The sequence below is a fragment of the Micropterus dolomieu genome, linkage group LG05 (assembly GCF_021292245.1).
Source record: "Micropterus dolomieu isolate WLL.071019.BEF.003 ecotype Adirondacks linkage group LG05, ASM2129224v1, whole genome shotgun sequence".
Lineage (NCBI taxonomy): Eukaryota > Metazoa > Chordata > Actinopteri > Centrarchiformes > Centrarchidae > Micropterus > Micropterus dolomieu.
Window position 1 is genome coordinate 19,746,725 of NC_060154.1, and position 25,798 is coordinate 19,772,522.

Consider the following 25,798-nt stretch of genomic DNA (forward strand, 5'->3'; position numbering starts at 1 on the left):
GGTCACAGTGGAGCTGCGAGGGCTCGCTGCTCTGGTGCAGGCAGCGGGTTTATAGAGGGGCCTTCTGGGCTGTTAACAAACCCCCGTGTATTGTTGAGGTGCATACCTCAGTTGCCAAAGCCTCTTTCAGCCTGGGAAGCATTTTGAAGGCTGCAGTGCAAATATACTGCAGTGGAGCTCATAAAAGCCAAAAGCTGAAAGAAACCTGCTCTCTGTTCTGACCCCACTGTGATAATTTTGTTTGTGAAATTTTTTACACCAGGCAGGGAGATCTGGGTGCTGACAGCCTTAAGTATGGCACTGTTTTTGTCCTCCAGGTTTATATTACAGGAAGTGTTTGTCTACTGTGGTTATCTTTATACAAAACAATGTCACAATGGAAATAAAATAATAACAGCCACACTAAATGAGCATAAGGCCTGTATTGCATTAAAAATATGTTTCTTGTTAAGTGCTCTGCAAATGTGCTGTGCATGTGCTATAACTTTGATGTTGGCATTATTCAAATATGAAAAAAAAAAAAAAGAATTAGCTTCTATAAACAATATCAAACCTCTGGCTTCTGAGACACAGTGTAATCAAGCATTTGAGGGATGAAACCTATTACTGTAAAATAAAGTTATTCTTAGAAAATGTTTACTTCTAAAATTTAATCAAGATTTCCTTCAGCTGGGTTCCAATTATATTGCAGGCTGCCAACGCTGCCTTTGTCACATAAAACTTTTCAATCGGCTGCCAGTCGGCGAGTGAAGTGGTCTTGCGGGATGTTCTGTTATCATCACAATTAACTGCAATGAACGTGCAGTAATTTCTGGCACAATCTCCTGCTTGACAAAATAAATCGAAAGTGCTATATTTAATTTCAGAGCAGGGTTTCTTCTTCGCAGATACACTGAAATGTTTACACAGTTTGTTTCTTGGTTTCTAACTTGATTTTCACATTGGCAGGATGCAACCGACGCTCTGTAGACTAACGGGAAAGGTTTGGACGGCATAAGATGCATTAGTGCATTCTCCAGCATATTTTTGAGACACGGAAACTTGAAGAGCGGAACTTTTTTTATTTCCATGTGCAGCATTTTATCTTTCGTTAACTAGTAACTGCACGCTTTTTAGGCCTACCTCATAAACGAAGACTTTTTGACATGGAAAGTGCGGTCGTGCTCTGAGGAGAGGCGAGATCCCCTCTGCTGAAGCTGCATGGACTTTTTCTGGAGAGCCCTGACGCGCAGGGCTCCGTTTTATGAGGGTAATTACTCCTAACAGAAAACAGAGACCACTGTACTGACGCATTACAAATCACATGAAGCGAAGGAGCACGAAGTCTTCAGTGATCTCTGACAACAGATCCGTTATCCGCATATAGGACATAATGCACTAATGAAACAAAAGCCTGTGATCTCTGAACGACTCCCTAATGAGATTCGCGCAAAACCGCCAAGTGTCATATTTTAAAATGAGGGGTTTTTTTGCAGAAGGGAAGCGTGTTGGATGTGATGTCTGCAGTCATGATTTTGATTAACTTTTTTTTCTTCATGTCGTGGGTGCATTCACATCGGGAGGCAGACAGACAGGCTGGTTGCTCTGCACGGCTGCACCTCCTCACGGTAAGAGTTCAAGCCACGTTCATCATTTTACCAATATGCCCGATGTTTTAATGGGCCGTGTGTTGCGCTGAAACATGAGCGTGTCTGAAAAGGTCAAGGAAACTCTTTACAAATAAAGTGAAGTCACCCTTGGGTGTTCCCCACTTGCGTTTGTCACATAAACAGCCATAAAGTTGGCGAGCGGTAAAAATGTTCTCTTGGCAACTGCTTTCATTTCTGAGGGCCGATCTCTTCTGTAACCTCGTTATTTTATGAGCCAGGTCAGAAATAGGTCTAGCGGATTTACACATGCGTGAAGATAATAACAACGCAATGTTTAATCACTGAAATGTAATGCTATTTAATGCAAATAGTACAGAAAATGCAGTATTGTTTTTATTATGATTATTATTAATAATATTATAGACGGTAATTATCAGGCAGCCCATATTAATCATGCACTTAGCCTACAACCTCCCAAATTCATCCCAGCTTTTTGTTTAATCATTGGTTCATCTCATTGCACACCAGTTTATTTGTTAATAATAAAAATGATTCCAATTTTTAAAAGACCGTAACCATTGACCTTACTGTAGAGCTGATGAATGGTTGCCTACACGATGGAGTGTGATTGTGGCGTCCTGTCGTAAAGTTATACCCCCAAATTAAATAAATAACCTACAATAAAATAATAAAGTCAAGTTTCTCTTTTATTTCTCCAACTAAGTCATCAACAAAAAACAGTTTTGACAACAAGTGTCACCATGTTAACTTCTATAGGCTGAATAACAAAGTTGTCAGACAGGGAACAATCTTATCATATGCGGGTTCGGATGCGCGTCTGCTTCGGGAGAAATCTTGTTGCCATTGACTTGATAAAGTGCCCCAACACGACTCACCGATTTTGGTGCGTCACATTGCCTCGGTCTGTCCGGTCGGTGTGCGCCCCAGGGTGCCACAGTGTGCAGGAGCGCGCTCAGGAAGACCCAGCTGAATCCCGGCAGACAGACCATCGTGTCTAGGTGACAGGACACTTCTGACAGTCAGCTCTCCGAGACTTTATATGTCTCTCCTATATACTTTCTTTTTACTGCTCTGTCTCCGTCTGCTTTGAAATATTAAAAAAAAAGTACCGGTGGCCTCTTGGCTCACATGTGCCGCTCGGCTGGAGGACCATTCCGCCCCTTCGCCATTCCAGCGGCTCAGCTTAGTCGTTTCTGTCTGACACTTTTTCTGTCTCCTATAACTCGGCGAAGTTCCGAAGCAGGAGCTGAAAACTCTATGGAGAATATCCGCGGTGCGCTCCGAAAGTTTGGAGCGTCTTGACTGGGAGAGAGGGAGGTGGGACGATTTGAGTACCCCCCCTACCCCACCCTAAATACACACACTCCTGCTTCTTTTAAGAGGAGAGAGCGCAGGTTCAGAGAGGGATGTTTTGCGTGTCCTCAAGACAGAACCAATGAGAGTGGGGAACGTTTTTATAATGTTCTAAAAAAAAGTCCCGTAGTGTGAGTTTGGACATTGCCTCATTCAGGTTAATCATTTTCCTATCCTATGGCATCACTATGATGCAGTATTTCATAGTAACGCCCAATAGTGAGTTTTTATGGTTGCTTACTATTTTTGATCTTCCCAGGTATCATATCTTATTTTACAGTTATTTTTTAATGAAACTAATAAAGCAATCAATACATTTATACTAGACATGTTTATCTTGATGGTATATATTTTATATTCCATTCCTGCAGGGTTTTATGTGATATTGTTTGTTAAACTCTTGTAACCTCAGGATGTTTAAAGTGATGTCTTTCAGACAAACAAAAACCTTCTTTATCTAGGGCTTTCAGCTTCATCTCACAGTCTTCTTCTGCAGACGGAACGCCTGATGTCTAACCCCTATCTTGTGTTTTCTTGCATAAATCTCACCATCGTGCTGTGACATTTGTGTGATATTTTTCTAAAATGTACAGTATAAGTGTGTTTTTGTAGCTCATGTGTCACCAAAAATGCAGAGCCAGGAAATCAGGTGGCGCACACACAGAGTTTTGTTTTGTTTGGTTTTTCAACAGAGTCATTCCAAAGATGTAAATTAACAATATTTCATATGTTGTCATGTGCTTCCTCTTCAGGAGGATTACATTTATCTATGTCCTTCTGTGTTTGACAACCCTGCAGCAATACGTTTGTTCATTGAGGGTCTTGTCGCAGCAGAGAGCTTCAGACCTTATGTGCGTGATTAATGCTCACAAATAAACAGGTCCAAGTAAAGATAACTGTGAGATGTGTTTTATTTATTTTTAGTGCAGCGCTCTTCTTGAGATGTATTAGTCACGATGTGGAGCAGACGGATCTGAAATAAACGCTCGTGTTGAGAGAAAGTGGCCCCTCTCTGTGCTGGCCGCGATGTCAGCGCTTCACTACTCTGCTATGACCTCAGTTATTGTCCAAGTGGCAGACTGTGTGACAGAGTCAAGTAGTGGGAAATTTATCATGGAGTCCCCTCAAACAAGTCGCACCGGGCCCCTCCCTGCAGGGCAATGGCAGACAGACCTCGGACAAGCAACTCTTTGTCCTCGGCCATGTTCTCCCCTCCTTTCCACTCCTCTTCTCACCACTCCGCGCTCACTTCTGTTACTGGGCAGCTTTGTTAGCGCCCGACTGTCCCCGTACGCTCCTTGTATTTTCCATTCAGATGAGGCAGATTGGGCGTTTCTGCTGAGCGTCTTTGATCAGCTTGTCATTTAACACAGTTCCACATTGTAAAACTGTGACCCCTCTGCCCTGTGACCCTGTGACTTATTTTATTGGGCACCATTCATCAAGCTTTTACAATATGAAAGGCTGAAAAGTCAATATTTCTTTGTCTTATATATCTGCACAATGGGCTGCTTGAACGCAGCCTCAGAAGTTTTTAGACTCATGAAGGTAGCAAATAATGGAATAACACAATAGATGTTGATCTAATCTAATCTTTTTATTCTTGCTACTCGGTTTCTCCTATTTGTGGCTCTTGCTCTGAGACAGGTGTGGGATTTCAGTTAGCGGTTTTATCTGCTCTAATATGTCCACCTGTGGACTCAGGTACTTGCTTTAACCACACCTTGCAGAGTGCTTCTCTTTGAAGGAGCTTTTCACATTCTTGGCTGGTTAGAAGAGGGCTTATGAGCGGCTGGCTGCAGGAGATTCCTGGACGGGGGCCAGCGCTTACAGCATAGTGCACATATAGCCGGGGACGAAAGAAGACTTTAAAGTTAATGTTCTGTTAGCAGACCGCAGAAACGTTCACTTACAGGCCGCACATCTGGGGAGGCGTTAGAGAAGAAAAGGTATAGGCAGGAGAGGGGTTGTGTCAAAGAGACCCCATTCCAATCTGAAACCCTGCCATTACTGATGCTTTCCGCCACTTTTATTGACTTTACATATTTTTCTTGTGTCCATCATACAGACTGTTTGTCTGATGTGCAGAAGTCCTGCCACAAAAACCCAAAATTTATTCACTGTCTCTTCTTAAGCATCATTACTTCGTCTATTAGTATGTAATGATAGAGGTACTACTTCAATTACAACTACTACCACTGCTGCTTAACCACATGAAAAGGAAATTTGAACTGTTACAGAGAAGCGTAACCCAGGCTGGATGTGTACGTGCAAGCGGTTTTGTTTATCTTGTACACAGAGACCCCTAGTGGTTTGAGGAAGAATTAAAATTACACACAGTGTGGACAAAGTTGAGGACAGGGAGAGATGGTTGACCTGAGGGCAGAAAGATAGTGGTTCAAAGAAAATGTGAGTGTGATGGATATGAATGAGTGGCTCATAGCTTCAGGCAGCCATACTTCAGACTGTCAGACTCTCTGTCAGACTGACTGTGAAGGCCACACTGAGCTCTCTCTCTCTGTCTGTTGTCTCTGCTCTCAGCTGGACTACATACACACATATAGACACACACTCCCTCACCATCTCCACTCGTCTCTTGCTCGGACTCCAATATCCTCTGTCCTGCTTTGAAGATGTCAAGAAATAATATTGACTGAGTCTCTGGTAAAATGTTATTGTGGTTTCCCTTTCCGGACATCCTGGGGAAAAGGGGGGTAGAGGTGGTAGAGAATGAGGAGGGTAATGTTATGGGGTGGAAAATGTCAAAGAATGTCAGAAGGGGGTTCAAAATGAATCTATCTGAGACAGGTAGAGATAAGTGGGAGTAAACTAAAGTGGCCAAAGTCTGAATCTCTTGAGCGTACGTTCAGTTTGTGTGTGAGACTTTCACTCAATGTTTGTGGAAGAAGTACACGCTGATTTAGATGGTGTTTAGTGGCAACAGGTCTGTATTAAGTTGTTGTCTCCATATTCTCTGAAGTGACGTCCCCTGTGGCGTGTCAACACATGCAGTGGATGGCTATCTGTCTATCGTCATCATCCAGAATGAGCAAAAGCAGGAGGGGAAAGATGAGAGGAAGAGATAAAGTGACAGGGGTCATGGTCAGGGTTGTTTTCCTGGAAGCACTGTCTCAAATGTTTTATTCATTTTACTCATTGTTTTGGGGTAAAGTTATTTGCAGTAAGTGATGAGAGTAATTCAGTTTAGTCAAATAAGAGGGGGCAACGGGGCACTTTATCATTTTAGAATGTGAAATTTTAACAACAAGCCAATGAGCACAAATGTATCTCCATAGCAGCAGCTGCAAGACTTTCATTTACAACAAATCCAACAGCAGCAGGTCTTGTAGTTGAACTTTTCTTTTGTATTTTACTTACATTATATTCAGACATCCTATGAGCTCCTTACTGTGCATGTATCCAAGTGTACACATTTTAATTTCACGTGATAAGAATGGATGTATGTATCTCAGCCATGTTCCTACAAACAGAACCTAAAAGATGATATGTATTGCAGAGCTGTAGACACCGACAGATGATAAATGAAAGGAATAGTTCAACATTTTTTGAGAAATACGTTTTCTGGCAGAGAGTTAGATAAAAATTATACTACATATCAAATCTGTCTGTAAGGATACAGCCAGCTTACATGGCTAGCTTAGATTAGCACAAAGACTGGAAATGGGGAAACAGCTACTCTGACTAATTCTTACACTTCAGATTTTGCATGCATTGAATAAACAAGACATAACGTTTTGGTTAGTGAACTTCAGAACTTCCGCCTGTTTCCAGTATTAGTATTTAATGGCCAGACATGAGTAGTATCCACCATTTCATCTAACTTGGCAAGACTGCAAATGTTCATCCCAAAATGTTGCATCAAAGAAAAAACGGAATAAAATCATCATCTCAACCCAATGAAAGACCTGTGGTAAATTTTGGACAGACATGTTAGACAGCACTCTCCACCACCATCATCAAAACACCAAATGAGGGAATATCTTTTTGGAAGCAGGGATCCAGAGACTTTGAGAATCTATATAAAGGAGCATTGAGATTGTTCTGGAGGCTAGGGGTGGCCAAACACCTCTCTAACACACTTACTCATTCACATATACACCACTTTATATTGAGATTTTCATTAATATGTCAGCCTCCTGTAGATGACTTTCTAGTTAAAGGTAAAGGCCTGTCTTGTGAGTCACAAACATGCTACTACCAGCTCCGTTGAGATGGCGTCTGATATTGTAGTCAATTTTGTTTGATATCGTTGTGTTTTATTTTTGTTCTTTTAGCACAAATACACACATACTTACTGACTGTCTTCACAGAGGTCCCAATCTTGTATATGTTTTCTCACATCAAAGGTTTGGCTGGTAAAGTCACCCCATGATGTATTGTGTTCTGTCCCGCTGATCATTGGCATTGTGAGTAATTGCATCATCCATATCGGGAACCCCCATGCTGTCTTCTCTGTCATTCTGTCCCATTTACCCCAGAGAGCCATAGCAGGGGAGGTGGAGGAGTGAAAAGACCCCTGCTGCTGTCCAGCAGACCTACCTTCTGGCTATTCGAATGGTAAATGAATAAGAAATGGGGGAACAATGATGTATCCCCTCTTGTCATTTCAACAACCATAGTGACACTGCTGCAAATCTCAGCACTGGACAATAGGTGTATTCATATCATAATATTATGGAAATGCAATATCGCTAATGTTAGTCTGTATAATGCTTTTGGTGTTCATTGTCAATGTCTTGTTTGTGGTTTATCCAAGCAGGGGTTCAACAGAGGCTGCCAGTGCCAAATAAGGCCTTATGCGTTGACTTGGGAGCACAGTATAAACAGCATGTGTTATGATACCATTAAATCAAAGCCTCTGGTCTGCGCTGGTGTGCAGGAACCACACATGAATTCCAGCCTGAAAGATCAGATGAGCTCTTCTTTAAGTCGACAAAAATCTGGATTTGGACTTGACCTTCTTTTGAAGACGGTCATCTGCTCTAATGAGGTTCTTTGAAGATTATCTTATTCTCCAAGGTGCTTTTATGCCACATGTATAGTAAATTCATGGCATCAAAGCTCCCCTTGGTAAAGAGATATCATGCTTAACGATCAACAGAGATGGGGAAGCATTGCTTTAACCACTGTCTGACCACATTGTTTTTGTACACGGTGTTCTTCCTTGCTCGTGTAATGTGAGTTTTGAGAAAGCAAAGCCTGGCCCTGTGGCTGAGTCAGTGCAGCCTCTGCTTGGATATAGAAAGTTCAGTTTGGTGACAGTGAAACCTGTTTATCCTGCGTTTATTCAAGGTTTATTTGGTGTATGTCTAGCACTTCTTTGTCTGTGGTGGTATTGTCTCCTGGCTGCTGCGGCCTATGTTGGATGTGACTGTGTTTGAGGGGGTGGGCTTAGTCATAGGCTGTCTTAGGCTTTGTTTAGCCACATCTGTGAAGCCAGGTGTCTAAAATACCACACAGCGTGTGCCTGCATTTTGGCAAATAAGCAGCAAAAAATGGCCACTGTCTCTGGATTGAAATCCGTGGCTGTTTTGGAGGGACATGTGGCTTGAATATGTTGTTGGAAGTATAAAAACACTTCAAATGCATGACCTGTATATTGGCTTCCTATGGGTCAGTGTAGCAAAGGCCTGTGGTTAAAAATCACAGAAATAGGCAGAGGAAGGCAAACATCTTGACTGTTTGGTATGTCAAAGAGAACCATATGATGCCTTTGCAAGCACTTCGATCTCTGTGATTAATAATACTGGACTTCAGCAGTGAGGTCAGAACCAGTGTAAGGCTGTGGGAGAGAGGGGCTGAATAATGTGAAAGACCCTTTTTTCCCTCCATTATACATGTAATGTTGTTTTGGTAAGACAATATGACATTTCATGCTTCCTCTCCATCATCTGCTCTTTTGTGCGTCTCTGTGTCTTTCTCCCCCCACATCTCCTTTGGTTTTCGGCTCTGTTTATTTTCAAGATCAATGCGCGGTTCTGTAACACTTGGCTGGTCTGCTCTCTCAAACCCGAAGACTTAAGTTCATGTGTCAGTGTGGATATACATTCATCTAAATATGAGACATGTAGGGGAGGAGAGAGAGAGGGAGCAGGGAGAAGAGGAAAATTACAAGAGAAGAGACACAGTAATGTGGTGATGGAAAGCAATTGATGTGAAGAGACACAGGAATGCCAGAGAAGGAGATGATTAGGTCTGATTGATGACTCTTTATTGATACAACGCAGACATAATTTATTGCTTTAAAGGCAATATTTCAAGTGTGTAGAATTAATGGTTTGTACAAAGAAGGCAGAGGAGGAGGAGATGGGAGCTTTCAAGATCTGTCTCAGTAATAATAACCTGGCTGTGGAGTCTGATAAACACACAGTCGGCACATAGACAGCAACACAGGCACACACATTATGTACACACACTCCAGACTTCTTTCTGCTCTCTGGGCATCGCTCCTACAGCTACTCTTCATTCACACATAGAGCTGTTCTCGTGCTTGACAGGGAGCAGAGGAGCTGTCAACAGGCCTGCAGCCTGTCAAGAAGCAGGCTGCGCTACAACACTATACAGCTACACACACACACACACACACACACACACACACACACACACTGATATAAACACATCCATACATGCACAGGCTGTTGAAACATGTCAAACAGCACGGCTTCTATGACAAAATACACACAAACACACAAGCACAGTAGGTCAAGAGACACGCATTAAACAGTGTGGCTTGTATGACTGAACCGAAGGAACTGTAACACACACACACACACACAGAACAGAAACACACTAAACAGCATGACCCTCATGACTGAATACACAAACACACACGCAGAAACAGGTAATTTTCCACTGATCCTGAACATGTGTCAAGGTTTATACTGTAATCTACTGTAAGAGACTGAGAAAAGAAAATACACCAACGTTGCCTCTCCTGTCTATTTATTTACAGTCTTGCCTGGAGCTCTGTTTGGTCTGCCACAGGACGTGTGTACTGTGCTGCCGTGTGTGTATGATATCATTTGCCACTGACAATGCATTACCTTAGTATTAACTACTTCCCTGCATTAGGCAGATAATCATTAAACATTGTCTTAGATTGGCTCTCACAACATTACTCTCTTATAATATGAGGATTTCCCCGGTGTAAACGTGCTTAAGCAAACCAAACGGAGAGCAAAGTTCAGTTTCTTGTGGCTCAAGTGCAACCCATCAATAACATCATGATGACAGCCTCCAGTCTCCACCTGGCTGCGTAGAAGATGAATTACAGCCTGAATCTGACAGAGCTCTGATGTTCAGTTCCAGGTGGAGGGCATATTGAGAGCCTTAATGCCCCACCAGAGAAGCTAGTTAGCGGCAATACAGATGCACATACAAATGGTATCAGTAGACACATGCTGTATTTAAAGATATATATGTACTGTAACCAGCTTTTGCACTTCTTCTGTACGTAAAGTACTATATAGCAATAGCAGTGATGCTTGAACAAATGCTGGTTACATTTAATTACCAGTATTTTCAACAAGACTAAAAGTCAACAGCTACGCTAGAAGCTCTGTGAGGCTGTATTTGTATTTCTAAATGCTAATATCAGAATGCTATTATGCTCACAATGACAATCCTGATGTACCTGTTTGGCAGGTATTGTAGGTACCTGATCCATACTGCCTGCCGGATCCCTTTATGCACATGCACAAAAGTGGTCCTGTCAGTCAAAGAAGGTTAAGGAAATGTGCCTGTTCACAATTACTAGTGTGTTGTTGTCTGTTAGGGCATTAAATAACAACGTTTTCAGAAAGGCTCACAAAGCGTTATTTGATGCTAAAGGTACCCTTCAGGGTCAGTATGAGACACCACCGGGTGCGTGTGTATTAGATGCCCTGTCTAGACCGGAAGCGCTAGTAGCAAGCTAGGTAGCTAGCTATGTTAGTATAAAAGGCGCTGACAGCTGCCCAAACCCCCTTACCCTAACCCTAACTATCACAGGGGTGTGTGCCTAAACCTAAGTCAGCGATTGTATGCATGTCGACCTTCTAACCCAACAGCTGCGCTGATGTGCTAGCAGCTGGGGTTAGCCTCCTTTGTGTTGCTACATTGATAGCTTGTTGTCATTGTTAGAAATTAAAAATGTACTGTTGAATAAGGTTTTTCATATCTAAAGAATATTCCTATTACATCATAGTAAAAAGTTTCATCTCCAGTAATTACAAAACATTTTGTTATCTTGATTTGAAAGATTTAGTTGGATCATTTTGATGCAGATTTGCGGTAACCTTGAGTGACAGAACCACTTTTGCGCATGTGCAGAACAGATCCGGCAGGCAGTATGGATTGGGCACTGACAGGTATTATTGTTTACTATGTTCACCATCTTAGTTTAGCATATTAGCATGCCAACATTTGCTAAATGTAAATGTAGCGCAAAACACAAAGTACAACTGAGGCTATTGGCAAATGGCAATATAAGATTTGGTCCTGATGATGGTGCTTTATGCAAAGTTAAGAGATCACCTAATGTCTAGTTCAGACTACATCACTTTCAACGTCATTTAGTTTAGTTTGCCATATATGAAGCTCTCCCTCATTTGAATTGAAGGACCTGTTATCAGTAAATCGATGTGACTTTTATATAACTCTACTTTCGATACATCTTTTGTGTAACATAATGAATACTTTTTCAGAACCATCATTTGTGATGAGACCACTGTTCTCTTACTGTGTTCCAAACTGAACCTGCTGACAGACATATACAGTTCAGACCAGACATGAGAGGTAATACAAAAGGAGACTTTAGCAGTGACCGTGCTGACCACTGTGGCTATACAGAGGCCTGGTGAGCGCAGCCTGGTTGGACGGTTGAGGGTTAAAACATACATTGCACTCTGGAGAGTTCAGAACTCTGTAGCCGACTCAGCGAGACAGTCGTTTGATTTATGAGCCGGAGCTGAGCCTAGTGCAGTCTACTGGTCGAGGCACGCCACCATGATTGAAAGTCTCATCCAAGCCTATGGACCGGCCACTCACTCACCACAGTGCACATACCCAGAGATAACTGTGTTCTGTTTTGATATTGTAGGGTCTCAAATGAAGCGGACAGAGTAGTATTTAAAAAGTAATTGGAGTACACAGGATACAGAGTCTACTGTTCTTGTAAGGGGCATTTGAATTTTTGATCTCTCTCCTAAGTTTCTCCCAACATCAACTTTGTTTTAACATCAATTTCAAATAAGCTAATATAGTCAGTAAGTTGGAGAAATTCTGTCAACTCAGCCTCCTAAATTACGCAGTGATTACATCTGGCCTTGCACACTTAGCAGAAAGATCAAGTCTCGGTTCAGTAAACAGTAAGACATGCATACCTTTTTAGCCATGCTTAACCTATAGGTCGGTCTGTCAGTTGGTTCTTTGGCTCACTATTTTGGTCCAGACTGAAATATCTTAACAAACACTGTATAGATTGCCATGACATTAGGTACAGAGACTTTTATGGTCCCCAGAGGATGAAAGATGCTGACTTTGGTGGTCCTTTGACTTTTTTCATAGTGCCACCATGAGGTTCACATTTGTAGTTTTGAGTGAAATGTGTCGACAACTATTGGGTAAAATTTGGTTCGGACATTCATATTCTCCTTAGGATGAATTTTATCACTTTGGTGACCCCCAAACTTGTCCTCTAGCACCATCATTAGCTAAATATTAGGTGTTGATGTGGTCTTGTGGCTCATGTGTTGATTGAGTCGGTGGATTTCCATCCTTCAACTAGTAGAACACAGAGGGTTCTACAGTGCAGTGTTCTGTGTCGGCGTTTCAGTCCCCTGGGTTTTCCAGAGGTCAGGGGTCAGTCGGTAGTGGGGGACAGTGTGTTCTTGCTCTCGTTTACCATTTCTGCCATCTATTTCATATGATGTGAACATGGCATAAGTACAGCCTCACAGAGCTGCTAATATGGCTCTTAAGCATTTTTACACTGTTCCTGAAACTGGTAGCATTTCATTTTATACGATATAAATGCGACGCTGTTAAGCTGCTGTTATGAGATCCTGGATCCCACTGCTCCTAAATAATAAAGCATAAAGCACCATCCCCAGAACATATCTTGATGCTCACCCTCATCTCCTGAGTGAGCTTGTGAAACATTGTGTTTGGTTGTGTTGGGGGCCGGTCTTAACTGGAGGCAGCCAGCAGTGTCTTAGCCAGTTATCTAGCAGCATACAGTGATTGTGTCTCAGAAGATTGTAAATGGTGAGTGGCATGTTGTCAGCCATGTGGTTTTGCAGACAGAAGAGGGAGATAACAATATTTGGTTGATGCAGGCTACAGCAAACCACTCACACTGCAAACAGCCCAAAACAAAACAAAATATTTTGCAACACCAGTTACCAAAATGAGCTTCCTGTTGTGGAGTCAGTGGTTAGAACCTCATGACTAATTTGTGCCAATACTGTCTGATTCCGTTCCAAAGCTTTGTATGATTTTTTACTTTTTTAGGAACAATTTCCTAAATCTGGATCACATACGAATGTTCGAAGAACAAATAATATTGAAAGCGAGAGACTGTTTACATGGTTAAAATTAATTTGGATTAACAATAAGTACGTCACTCACTGGAAAATATTTATAATCACTATCATTAATCACTTTACAGTCCAAAATTATATTCATTTGACATTTGTTTTATTATTCTGTCCTCAATTCAACCACATAAAAATGCAAATTCTCTTGGTCTCGCTGATCGTTCAGTCGAATGTACCATACATCTTAACTTCTCATCTCTGCTCTTGCCGTTCACATCCTCTATGTGTTGTAACATCAAACGTTACACATAAAAGTCTCTCTGCTTCCCTGGAAAGAGTTTTAAAATGTGTTTCTCATTTCATGCTATTATCATATCACTGGAGATGTCCACATGTAACTTTTGTTTGGAAGACTGTGGATTCAGAGAGTAAATGAGCCACAGAGTCGGTAATTTGAGCTATAATCCCGCCGTAAGCCCTGATGGAGACTCAACTGTTTACTGGAAACATTTCCAAAGCCAGACATCATTCGAGGGAAGGAAAGTGAAGAAGATGTCGATTAAAATGACAGAATAATCCTAGAGTTCCTGTTTGCCTTGGCTTTGTTGGTTGCTATGACAATGGTGTGTGTGTGTGAGCGGGAGATAAATAGAGAGAGAGGAGCTGTAGAGATAGATGAAGAGAGTGAGTTTCTGGTGTAAAGGGGAAAGAAAATGTGGCGTTGAAAGTCACACAATCAAAGGTTTCTGTCTCTTGAGTGTGTGAGTTTTTGCTTATGTAGCGCTGTCAAAGTAGTAAAGGAAGGAAAAACTGATGAAAGGTTCCTGTCATGAATCTGCTATAGTTGGTTATCATAAAAGACTGCACCATTTTTAGATACAGTAAACAAGTGGGAGCCAAGCTGGTGTATTGTCTCACTGCGGTGTCAAACACAATCATGTGAACTATTGTATTCTTTTTTCATAGTATAGTTGATGAGGGTAATCAAAATGTTAAAGCATATATTTTAACTTCCATCAAAAATAAAGTTAAGCAAATAAAACATGGAAAAATATACTTTTAGAATGCTTTTTCTAATTATACAAAAGAAATGTGAAATCCAAAAACTTCATTGAAACTACCAGAAATAAAGGATTTATGATTGAATTGCATCACTGCATTTGTCTGAAAAATTTCAAGAAATAGAAAATATGTATAATTTAAGGGGGCAGCTCTATTTTGCATTCATGTTTGAAGTAATGTTGGCTAAAGGAAATTTTCAAAACTAATTTAGCCAAATTTGGATCAAATGCAGATGATTCAGTCCACTGGCAGTTAAACCCATTTCAAAGGAAGTGAGGTTTTAAGATTAAATATTACATTTTAAGAACTTTTGGATTGCAGTATATCCTCAGAGAGAACTTTCTGTAAAAGGCTCTGCTGCCTAAATGGAACACAAATGACTGGAGTTGCAGGATTGTAAAAATGAAGAAGTAATCTTTATAATGAAAGCAATGCGGTGGTTTTGAATTACTGCACACTAAATCATTTTTATGCAAAGAAGTAACTCCAGCTCCATCATCACAAAGCTGTGGATGAGCCCTGGGCTCAGACAAGGACTTATGATTGCATCTTAATGGTTTTAGTGGGAATAGGGTGTCACAGAAAGTATTGGGGGATTAGTGATTAGAAAAATGTCTCCTCTGACCCGTAGGTTTGGAGCGAGCTGCTAATGTGTTCTTAGGAGCGAACCGGAATTCTCTCAGTCCAATTTAAATGGATGTTCTGTCAAACATGCCAGGGCTGAGGTGCTGGAAAATGGACACCTGCTAATGAAATAACTGTAAAACCCAATTGGAGTTGCCATGGTCAAATGTGTGTGTGTGTGTGTGCGCTATTAAACCCATTATGATGCAATTACACATGTGTGTGTATGTTACAGTCTGTGGGTGTGTGGTTCTACACAAAGTTTCCCAGTGTTTTCCAGAGCCGGCCTGTTGGCTGTTGCCTGTTTGAATAGAGGCCCCCCCCCCCTGCAGCGGCTGTGATTTATCAACCAGCCTGCCCCAATCTGCTCCTTGCGGGGCTTCCACGCCCTCCACAAACCTCCTAAACCCACGAGGCCATTCAGCTCTCAGGCAACAGGGTCGTACTGTGGTTAACCATCACGCTTTAAAACAAATATCATAATGATCCATGCTGTGGCTGCTACAGAGGCGGTGGATTTGGATTAGAACCATATTACAACTGGCCGCATTGCAGTACCAGAACCACTCTGCTCAGTGTCTGACCCCTGGCCCAAGCCTCAGACTTGCCACCTAAGCTGAGCCAAGAGCTGCTGCCCTAGCTGTAAACTATCTACTGTACAAACAATGTAGGGCAGATACTGAGATGCAAGTCTGATCAACCTCCACTCCAGTGTCAAATTCCCATCCATAACCTAATTTTAACCTTTGTGAAAACCTGGTTTGAACCTTAGCTTTCCCAAAACCAGTGTCCTGTGATCTCAAGGAACTATGCCAAATCATTGCAGGCTTGCCCACCATTCAAAACATGTTCTAACAATTACTAGAAGTGTTTAACTTTCTCAAGAAGGTCCATTGATAGCAAGAACGGTTTTCCCGAAAGTATTACAGACTGTACCGCTCTGGCACACTGTACCGTGCACCCACACATGGACACAATGAAGCAGCATAATGAAACCATCCATCTTCTTGACACTCAAGGCTAGCATACAGAAGGAGCTTACTGTCTTATAAATCTTTCTCATAACCCCAGCCAGTTTGGTCTGTGCCGTTATTAGGACCCAGATAAAATGCACCATGCTCTCTTTCTCACCCTCTTTCTCTTTGTTTTTTCGTGTTGAGCATGGAGGTCCAACTGAGAGACTTGGCAGGAGATGTAAGGGAGATGAGACAAAGACATGCAGTGGCGGAAAAGGAGATGAAGCGTTTTGAAGTTGTCTTGAGAACCTCCCAAGCATCCCACTCGGGAGCAGACTCCATTTAACCTATAAAACTGGAGACCTCAAGTTCACTTGATTAAGGATCAGCCAGCACACAGAGAAGGCAGTGATGCTTACACAGATTTGCTTTGTGTCAACCAAACCCAAGAACACCATAGTTTTCTTGACTGTGCATGTATGTGTGTATGAGAGAGAGAGATGGAATGAGAGACCAAACTCATAAATAGCATTTATATGTTTAAGTGAGTTTATGTGTTTTACATCTGTGTGTGTGTGTGAGATACTGTTGACTAAATCCATAGGTAGCATGCATATATTTGAATTGATTTGTGTGCATGTATTTGAATGTGTGTGAGTATGTTTAAGCTATTTGTAATAACATGTTTTTGTGCATTTCTCTGCACGTGATTGTGTAGACCAAACCCAAGATGAAATGGGGGGTTTGTGTGTGTGTTTGTTTCATATATTCATATGCCTGCAGGTCTGTGAGTGAGTGTGAGATAGCAACGAGCACTCAGTGTTCGGCCAAGGACAACAAGAAGTTCCTTTTGGACAGAGGGGCCAGTCATGAATCAGGTGTGATACCTGCACCCAGCATCAGCAGAACGCCAAACCAAACACACGCAAAAGTGGAGCTGCGCTCCAGCTCAACTTCTCTCTGTGTGGAAGTAATTACTGAGGTGTTGAAGTTGTCACTTTTTCTTTGCTGTTAAAAACACATTAATTTGAATGCTCGCACAGAAACACTATTTCACCGAAGACGTTGACCTCTAAACAGGCTCTGTAGATTTACCAGCTCACCTTTGTGAAGCACTTAAATGTGCATGTACTTGTTTGGCCAATAACGATCACACCAACTCTTTCCAGTTCAGACGACTTCTCCGCATAAGGTTTTGATTTTCTGTTCGTTGTTATATTCTGGTCTCACTTCTGCCATCTGACTGCTGTTCAGCTTCATGAGAGGGTATGACAGTTTCTCAAAATGTAATGAATTAGCTAAAACATTCAGCAAACAAGTTAAAATGAATAATTTTCCTCATATTTTCCAGTCCGCATTGGAGCACTCGCAGCTGTTAAATGCAGCCAAATGCAGTCATGAGAATGAACTCACCATGTTTTTGAAGAGGTTAATTATTCCCAAAGAATCATGACACAAACAAAGATGGCTTCTGGAAATGACAGGTACTTGTACCCGCTTGGTGACCACAGTTACAGGCAGCTGAGTCAGAAAAACTGTTCACATCAGCCTCCTAGTTGTAATTCCAAGATATTGGGAATTACTCATAGCAATAATATTTCCCACTTGACGAAAAGATCTACACGGGTCAACATTGTGAAATGCACCATTGCTGGCAACTTCTTCTAAATAAAATCTAATTCTGCTAATTTACAATGATATATACTGTATTTGTATACAGTATTTGTTTGAATCTGCATTCACTTGTTAATGTGACTACAATGCAAGCAGTGGGGGTAACCATCTTAGAAAAATGCATGAATGCTCCTGAAAAATAAAACCTGAAGGTTTTCGTATCCCAATGCATGAATGGCATTACTCATCCAGTTGCCATCTTTGTTTAGGTCAAGGAATTATGTTATATCGTTCTTGTGAAACAGATTAGAAACACTTGTTTGTTGTAAATTGAGGGAATATTGTTATACAGGCAGCAGAAAGGAGTCTTTGAAGGTCACGGGATATCTTCAAAAACAGCTTTATTAAATGACCTGACAAGACTGTTCAAGTTTTCAACTCATTTTTGTTTGGCAAAAACAGTGGCTTATTTCTGTGACTCCAGTGCAATCAGCACTGCATATGCATTTAAAACTGTAAAAATGATGAGTGCCTATACATTTGTATTTGAAAATTTTTACACATTCACTGCATTAAATAATGTGGTTCCAAACCAGGTGCCATTTGTTTCACTTAGAGCATTTTAGAATGATGTACTGCATTCACTTATTTTCCTAATAGATGCAGCGAGTAAGTTCATACATGAGCATGTAATGATGTTAAAGTAATCCAATCCATCCATGTTTTACTGCACCTACTAGAGCTGTGATTTCATAAAGTCAGAACTGATTTGCAACTGGATTTGTCTCCAGATGGTGTTTCCATGGTTGTGTGTCTGCAGGCAAACCGATTAATGTCTGTACCTGAGACCTATCTGACAGTTATGGGTTCAAAGCTGATGTGAACTGCTGGGTTTACAGCATAGGACAGCACCAGCTGGGCGTGACCCACACTGGGGCTGAATAGGTCTGGACAGGCAGTTCTACTGTCCCCATCAGGGGTGGCCAAGCAGACACGGCCATTTTACAGGAGAGGAGGTAAGTGTTAGGTTTCAGTGTCACACAGGGGTAACTCTTGTAACTACACTCTTCAACCCCTGCCCTCCTCACCCTGCTTCCCTCATCACCAGTATCCATTATGTCCCAATATATGCCTCACTCCCTTTCCCTCCCCTGTTGAGGTCTAGCTGCCATCATGGCCCAGTGCGCTCACAGACCGTTCGTACTCTGTTTCACTGCTGTAAATGTCACTTGAGTTACACTCGCTCTGCTTTCCACAGACGGCCCTTTATTTGCTACCCTTTTAAAAAAGACCCCCGCTCACATTTTGTGTTTTCTCATTTTCACTACGTGCCAGAGAACCCTTTTCTTCCCGTTTCACTTAGCCATATGATAACAGTCATAATTTTTCTGCGAATGCCAGAATTTCTGTCCCCGCATCATATTTTTGTTTTCTATGTTTCTACTCAAAGCTTTGGTGCTGTCTGTATCTATATAAATAAACTCGACAGCTAGGGTGAGTGTTCACATGTGCGTCTGAGGTTTTCCGCAAATCTAAATTTAAGCTAACCGCTAGTTTACAGCTCTTTGATGAAGCAAAGCAAGCATTAAACAAGTCTTGCCACTTATAAGACAATTTAGACAAGTCCACTCATAATGGCATGCAGTTGCGACACTGAATGGTGCAGAAAGAAACCTTTTTAATACTAGATTGAACATAATCGTTCCTCAAGTCATGTGACATTTTACAGTTGTGTCATATGCCAAGTTGATGTTGTTCTATGCACGGTTCATGCTGGAGAGTGCACTTCCTTGTGTATCGTATAACATAAAATGCTCATTTGTCAAGTGTAAACATATTTCATATTTAACATTACAGTATGTGTTCAGTATGATTCTGGGCACAAGTCTGTGATATCATTTAGCACTTACGTTTTTGGATTTTTGACCGAACATACATTCACACTCCTTCCATGATGCAAGGCCCCTATTCGGTGGAGGCTTTGAGAGAGGCCTGGTCTGAAAGTGATGACAGCATGATTAATGCCCACCTCCGTTCCCACTCACACACTAACTTCACACAGCAAGTCTAAGTGGCTTGAAGAAAAGCTAAAGAAAGCTGCCTGCAGGGCCAATAAAAAGTAGCCAGTGTTCATTTAAAGATAAGACCATGTTTGATAAGATACAGTTGGACATTGGCTGGAATTCTGAACTTGAAAATGTATGAAGTTTGGTTACCTTTATTATTTCAAATGTTATTAATGTGGCGTTCAGTCTTTAACAAATATATATTAATAAAGTGGTTTAATTTACTTTTCTGATGTACCCACTATTCCTCAATCAGACACGTTTACTCAAGTTAGAGATTTCCAATACCATAGCTTTAATTATTAATTTCCTACTGTCCATTGGTATCAGTGTATCTTGCTGTAAAGTCACACATAAGACAAGCAAAAAAGGGAGTATGCGTATGAAGATAATGTTAATGTGATCATTAATCATGCATAGCTTAAGTTAAAATATTTACTACGATAGATGACAGAATCATTTTCACCTGAGAAAGGGCAGATACGATTCTGCACAACTGATAACAGAAGCTGACATTTGAAGTAGATAAAACATTTCCTCTACACCCTGTGCTGTAAATATCTCACATTGACATATCATCCACACCATCAGTGAACAGAAAAGTACGTCAGGCATGATCCTGTTTCACCAAAAATAAATTTACTCTAAAACACTTTGTGGCTGATTCATCCCTCAACAGTCAAAGTGAGTTGCTGAAGAGATGCAGTGATGTGAGCTCCTTCTGAAACCACCTTTGTTCCCCTTACCACCTTCATTAATCTTCTATAGGCATCTATAAAGGAGCCTGTGTGGAGAATGAAGAGGTTGTTTGAATCCAATGCATGCCAGGGGCCAAATGGTAAGTCAGAGTAAGAGGAAACTCAGGTTGGCACGCCGATTCCATGCCAGTCACTGCCAATACAAGCTATCAGGCCACATAGACAAGCCCCTTGATGAACTGCTCCATACTGCCAGAGTATCTCCGGACTGCCAAGTCTTATGGCAAACTGAGGATAGCTTAATGGAAACCATGGATTAAAACTGCACCTCTGTGTTTTTCTTTCTCCATTTATAAATTTTATGTGATCATGATATATGAAATCCCATATAATTTAGCTCAAGTGTCAGCAACACACCTTTTAGAGCCCTCCAAAGCTCAAATATGTAATAAGTTTTATCATGGGAAACGGGTGTTTTCCTTTGGTTTTACAACCATGTTATTAATTATATTACAAAATTAGCATTTTTCCCTTGATATTTTTACATCGTCTATTAATAATTTATGTCACAATTTATGTTACACACTCTTAATTTGTAATCCATCATATTCATTTTCAAAATCACTTAAAATGTATTTATATATACATATTTGTAAGTGACGTTCAGTGTGCCTCACACAAAGAGCTTGTCAAAGCAAGACGAGCAGTATGGCTTCCCTTTCTGCTCCTTGAAGATGCCTTGGCTGAGCTGCCGCAGACAGAAGGCACACACAAAGTGCTCCGGGTGAAACTTGCGATCGAGAGCAGAGATGCAGCGGCCCGTGATGGGCTCACCACAGCCACCACAGAGGGTGCCCTGCCGAGAGTGGAAGTGAATGGAGCAGAGGGGTCGACCATCCAACTCCATGAAACAGCCATCAGTGAAGGGCTTCAGGCAGTCCTGGATATAAGAACAGAACAGAAACATAGAAAAAGTGATATGGGAAAAGGTGGAAGAGAGGAGGGAGGATAAAGAGAGACAGAAAAAACCCTTTATGGTGTGTTCAAGGACATGGTTACATTAGATATTTGATCAGCAGCAAAGGCAAAAGCATTCTCAAGCTATCTTGCTGCTAAATCAAATATATAAGATGAGCAAAAAGGGAACATGAATTTCCATTAAAAGGGATAATGTGAAATGTATAGCTTCATGCATTCAGTGGCTGCTGTTTGGCAGCTGACTGAAATACTGGATGCTGGAGTTTCTTTGTTTTACTAATAAGGGAAACTTTGAATGTAAATTAGACCATGCTCATAATTGTATTACCAGTCAATGATAATGTATGATAACTGATGGATTAACTCCATCCTAAATTTCAAATGTCTATAATTTGATAATCTGCAGAAATGGAAGGTATCTATAACCCTGTGGTATGCTCTGCAAAATGGTCAACTGTAATGTAAAGTATAGCAACATTACCTGCAAAGTCACTGACATAGAACTTTGATATGTTATGAAGAGAATGATAAAACAGGTACAGCTGTGTTCCTGTTAACAACCCATTAACAAGATTAGAAGTCTACATGCTATCGGGTCTGTAAGGCAGTACTTGAGACAAATGCTCACATCAGCCTACTGACATGCTCACAGGCATGGTGATGTTCTAATGGTTTAATGTTCATGGTGTTGGTTTAGCACTAAACTCACAGTACATCCGAGGTTGATGGTATTGCTGTGACTTCTGCAGGTATTTGGCCATTAACCAAAGTGTTGGACAAATTTAAATGATGGCCAGATGATGGCACTAGATGAAAAGTCAGGAGATCGGAGTTATTCCAAATCATCCTCTGGGGACAATGAATGTGTGCACCAAATTAAACAGCAAACCAAGTAATAATTGTTACGATATTTCAATAAAGAACTGAAAAGTCAACCTTGTGGTATTAGAGGCCACCCCTCTGTATGAGATGCTTTGTAGTCTCGATGTCATTGATTACAATTATGAAACGTACAACTTGTCGGGTATTATCCCTTTCTGTGGAACCTTAACTAAATGGTTCTGTACAGGGGGGATACTGCCAATTGTTGTGTATAGACATTTCTCCTGGCAGACATTTTGAATTGTCATAGCAGTAAAAGCACAGGTTTAAACCTTAACATTAGCAATGACTCTTCCCATTTAAATGTGCCAGTAAGCCGTGACAGTGCGCCAGAATGCACAACACCAAGGCCTTGGTACAGGACATTAGTAACACCTGTGTTTAACAAGTAAAAATCTCCACTGTGGGAAAGGTCTGTTTTACTCAGTGTTGGTAACAACTGTTTCTTAAACATTATGTAGTGAAAGGTTTGATGGTTTTAGAACATTCTCATGCAGACTACAATCAAATTGAAGTCAAAAGTCTCTAATAATTGAAAATACCACTGCAGTCTGCAAAAAAATCTGAGCAATGACTATGCTTCCAGAGGAACCCTTTAACTTTTTGGGAGTTTTGTAATTTTGTAGCACAATTTCATGGTTTGGAAATGTCTCTCCTGCTGACAAGACCCGGCTGCAGCACAGCAGGGTGAGAGTGGCCAGAAAGATCAAAAGGTGCCAAATTTGATGAATTAGTCATTTATTTTTAGCAGGAGGTTGATTAAAAAGGCTCGGTCACTTTTGAGTGTCCACTTCATCCCCTTAATGGAGTGTTTGGCCTCCTGCCCTCTGGAGTTAGATTTAGGTTCCCAAGGGCCAGGAAAAACTCTGACCTTGCTGATAATGGCAGCTCCGTATAAAACAATGTTTAGGTTCTGTGGTAATGGTGAATTGCTAGTTGTGATGGTGATGATATAACTGCAGTAATGATTAGGTTAGATGGTCAAAGCTGGATGTATTCTGTGTTTTATGTGATGTTGTCAATCTTAATTGTGTCATTTTGAGAGGTAGGTTTTACGAGCAGTGTAATTTATGTATTTCATGTTCCAGTTTATGAGCTTTATATTTTCAGTCAAGAATAATTTTCTTGAGGGACTGTAAAATGTGAAAAGTTGAAGCTGCTACCTTATGACAGAGCATCTGTACTTAGCTTCTAGCATTTTATGTTTAACAATTGCTCATAGCTGAGTAAAGCTGAAGTAGAGCTGCACATTGAACCGTTTTTGACCAGATGCTGCATACACAAGTAGGTTTGAAGAGAATGTAAAAGATACCCGCGCTGACGAATATGGTTTCCTTGATTTATTTGCATCATTTCAACCGCAACGTATTCATCAGGCATAAGGTTTTCATCAGCCTTGTGGTCAAAATGTTGCAAATAAAGCAAATGTGTGGGTATCTTATATTTATTCCCAGGCTTGTGTGTGAGCCAGAGCAGTGTGTGTGGTCTGAGGTAAGAGGCTCACTGCGCAGACGAAGCACTCTGGATGCCAGGTGCCATTGGCCGCAGTCAGGTAGTTCTCCCTCACTGACTCCCCACAGCCTGAGCACTTGGGAGCAAAGAGGTGGTAGAAGTCCCTGCAACAATATGGCTTCCCGTCCTTTTCAAGGAAACCTGGGACAGGTATAAGACACAAGATTAATTTGGAGTGATTATAGATTAAAAAAAAAAATCAAACTGTTTGTTAAGTTTGCTGTTTCTGGTGAAGAAAAATGACTGCACAAGCCTGTCACCTTCAGGTCCAAACAGGCCTCCACAGTGTGTACAGAAGAAGTGTTCGGGGTGCCAGGTCTGGTCCAGAGCTGTCAGGATGTTCTGGTAAACCAGCCACACAGAAATATTACATCATGCATTTACTTCCCTGAAGGATTAGTATGGTCTGTCTCATCTCACATGTTCAGATGTCAGGAAGCACACAAATGAGGATTGTGAACCACATAAAATGAATCATGGGAGAAGTTGTATTAGTTTCTGATAAATGACTTTGGTCTGCAGCATAAGCCCAGACTGCAGAATCCCAATATGGTTTTGTGCTGTATTTATTAAGATGACATATGGGATACGATTAGAAAAATGAACTACATACTACTGTATTTCAGCATCCAATCTTCAAAAGATTATTGTGTAAATACATGGTTGTAATATATGACAGAACCAATATCAATCCAGTATGATTCATGAATGTGTGCATTAAGGGTATGTAGGAGTTCTGAATAGTTAAAAAAGATTATATATATCTCATATAATCAATCACACGGTGAACAACAAAGACTTAGCTTTCTCACCTGCACAATGGGCCCCTTGCAATAGGCACAACGAGGAGAGAAGAGCTGTTGGTAGTCTTTGTCACAGTACGGCTGTCCGTCTCTCTCAAAGAAGCCTGTGGTGCTCAGCTCCATCTTACATGCCACACACACAAAGTGTTCAGGGTGCCACACTTCACCCAGTGCTGTGATCATCTACAATATATAGAAAAAATGATGTGGTATAATTTCCACAACTTTTTTGTCTGTGGGTTCAGATATAATATGCTTGCCTAATTGTTTGTGACTTATTGTACCTTTCCCACAATGCATTTGTTGCAAGAAGCACAGTGGCCCTTGGCCGTGGTGCGTACGCCAATCTTCTCCAAGTCAGAGCTCAGCCCTCCTAGCAGGGCATCTATAGTATCTGTTTTCCTACTTGTGGTCGAGGCCTTTGCATCTGAACCTGCTGTGCTGCTGCTGCTCTCCATGTTCTCCTGTTGACCACCTTCTGTTGTCCTTTTCACAGACTTCTTAAGTGTAAGTGGTGGAGGGGTCGTTGAAGACCCTGGATCCTGAGTGATGATACAAATAAGCACATATGTATTGTTTTTACCTATAGATTTGTTAAATACATTTAAGCTTCTACAGGTGAAACTCGAAAAATTCATTTATTTCAGTAATTCTAATGAAAAGGTGAAACTAATATTATATAGACTCATTACATGCAAAGAGATATTTCAAGCCTTTATTTGATATAATTTCGATAATTATTGCGTACAGCTTATGAAAACCCCAAATTCAAAATCTCAGAAAATTTGAATATTACGTGAAATTAATTTAAAAAAAAAAAAAAAGGATTTTAAATACAGAAATGTCAGCCCTCTGAAAAGAATAATCATGCATATGTACTCGTAGTACTTGGTTTGGGCCCCTTTTACATGAATGTCTGCCTCAATGCGGCATGGCATGGATGCTGTCAGCCTGTGGCACTGCTGAGGTGTTATGGAAGACCAGGATGCTTCAATAGCGGCCTCCAGCTCTTCTGCATTGTTCGGTCTCATGTCTTTCATCTTTCTCTTGGCAATGCCCCATAGATTCTCTATGGGGTTCAGGTCAGGCGAATTTGCTGGCC

At 41.1% G+C, this 25,798-nt stretch overlaps 2 protein-coding genes across 3 annotated transcripts in view; both read right to left on the minus strand.

Moving 5' to 3' along the window:
* Window positions 1-2,900, minus strand: part of trabd2b (TraB domain containing 2B) — a 67,873-nt gene extending 64,973 nt beyond the window's left edge. Inside the window, exons 1-2 of one of the 2 annotated variants that reach the window (XM_046049964.1) lie at window positions 2,720-2,900; window positions 2,486-2,604 (exon numbers count right to left, since the gene is read on the minus strand). In XM_046049964.1, coding sequence (XP_045905920.1) covers window positions 2,486-2,599 — 114 coding nt within the window. In that variant the 5' untranslated portion in view covers window positions 2,600-2,604; window positions 2,720-2,900. Of the gene's footprint in view, window positions 1-2,485 lie in introns of both variants that reach the window. The other variant, XM_046049965.1, reaches the window with a different exon arrangement.
* A 17,197-nt stretch (window positions 2,901-20,097) lies between these two features.
* lpxn (leupaxin) overlaps window positions 20,098-25,798 on the minus strand; it is a 665,334-nt gene continuing 659,633 nt past the window's right edge. The window contains exons 5-9 of the mRNA XM_046049089.1: window positions 24,981-25,238; window positions 24,706-24,879; window positions 24,154-24,235; window positions 23,886-24,034; window positions 20,098-21,461 (exon numbers count right to left, since the gene is read on the minus strand). Coding sequence (XP_045905045.1) covers window positions 21,195-21,461; window positions 23,886-24,034; window positions 24,154-24,235; window positions 24,706-24,879; window positions 24,981-25,238 — 930 coding nt within the window. The 3' untranslated portion in view covers window positions 20,098-21,194. The remainder of the gene's footprint in view (window positions 21,462-23,885; window positions 24,035-24,153; window positions 24,236-24,705; window positions 24,880-24,980; window positions 25,239-25,798) is intronic.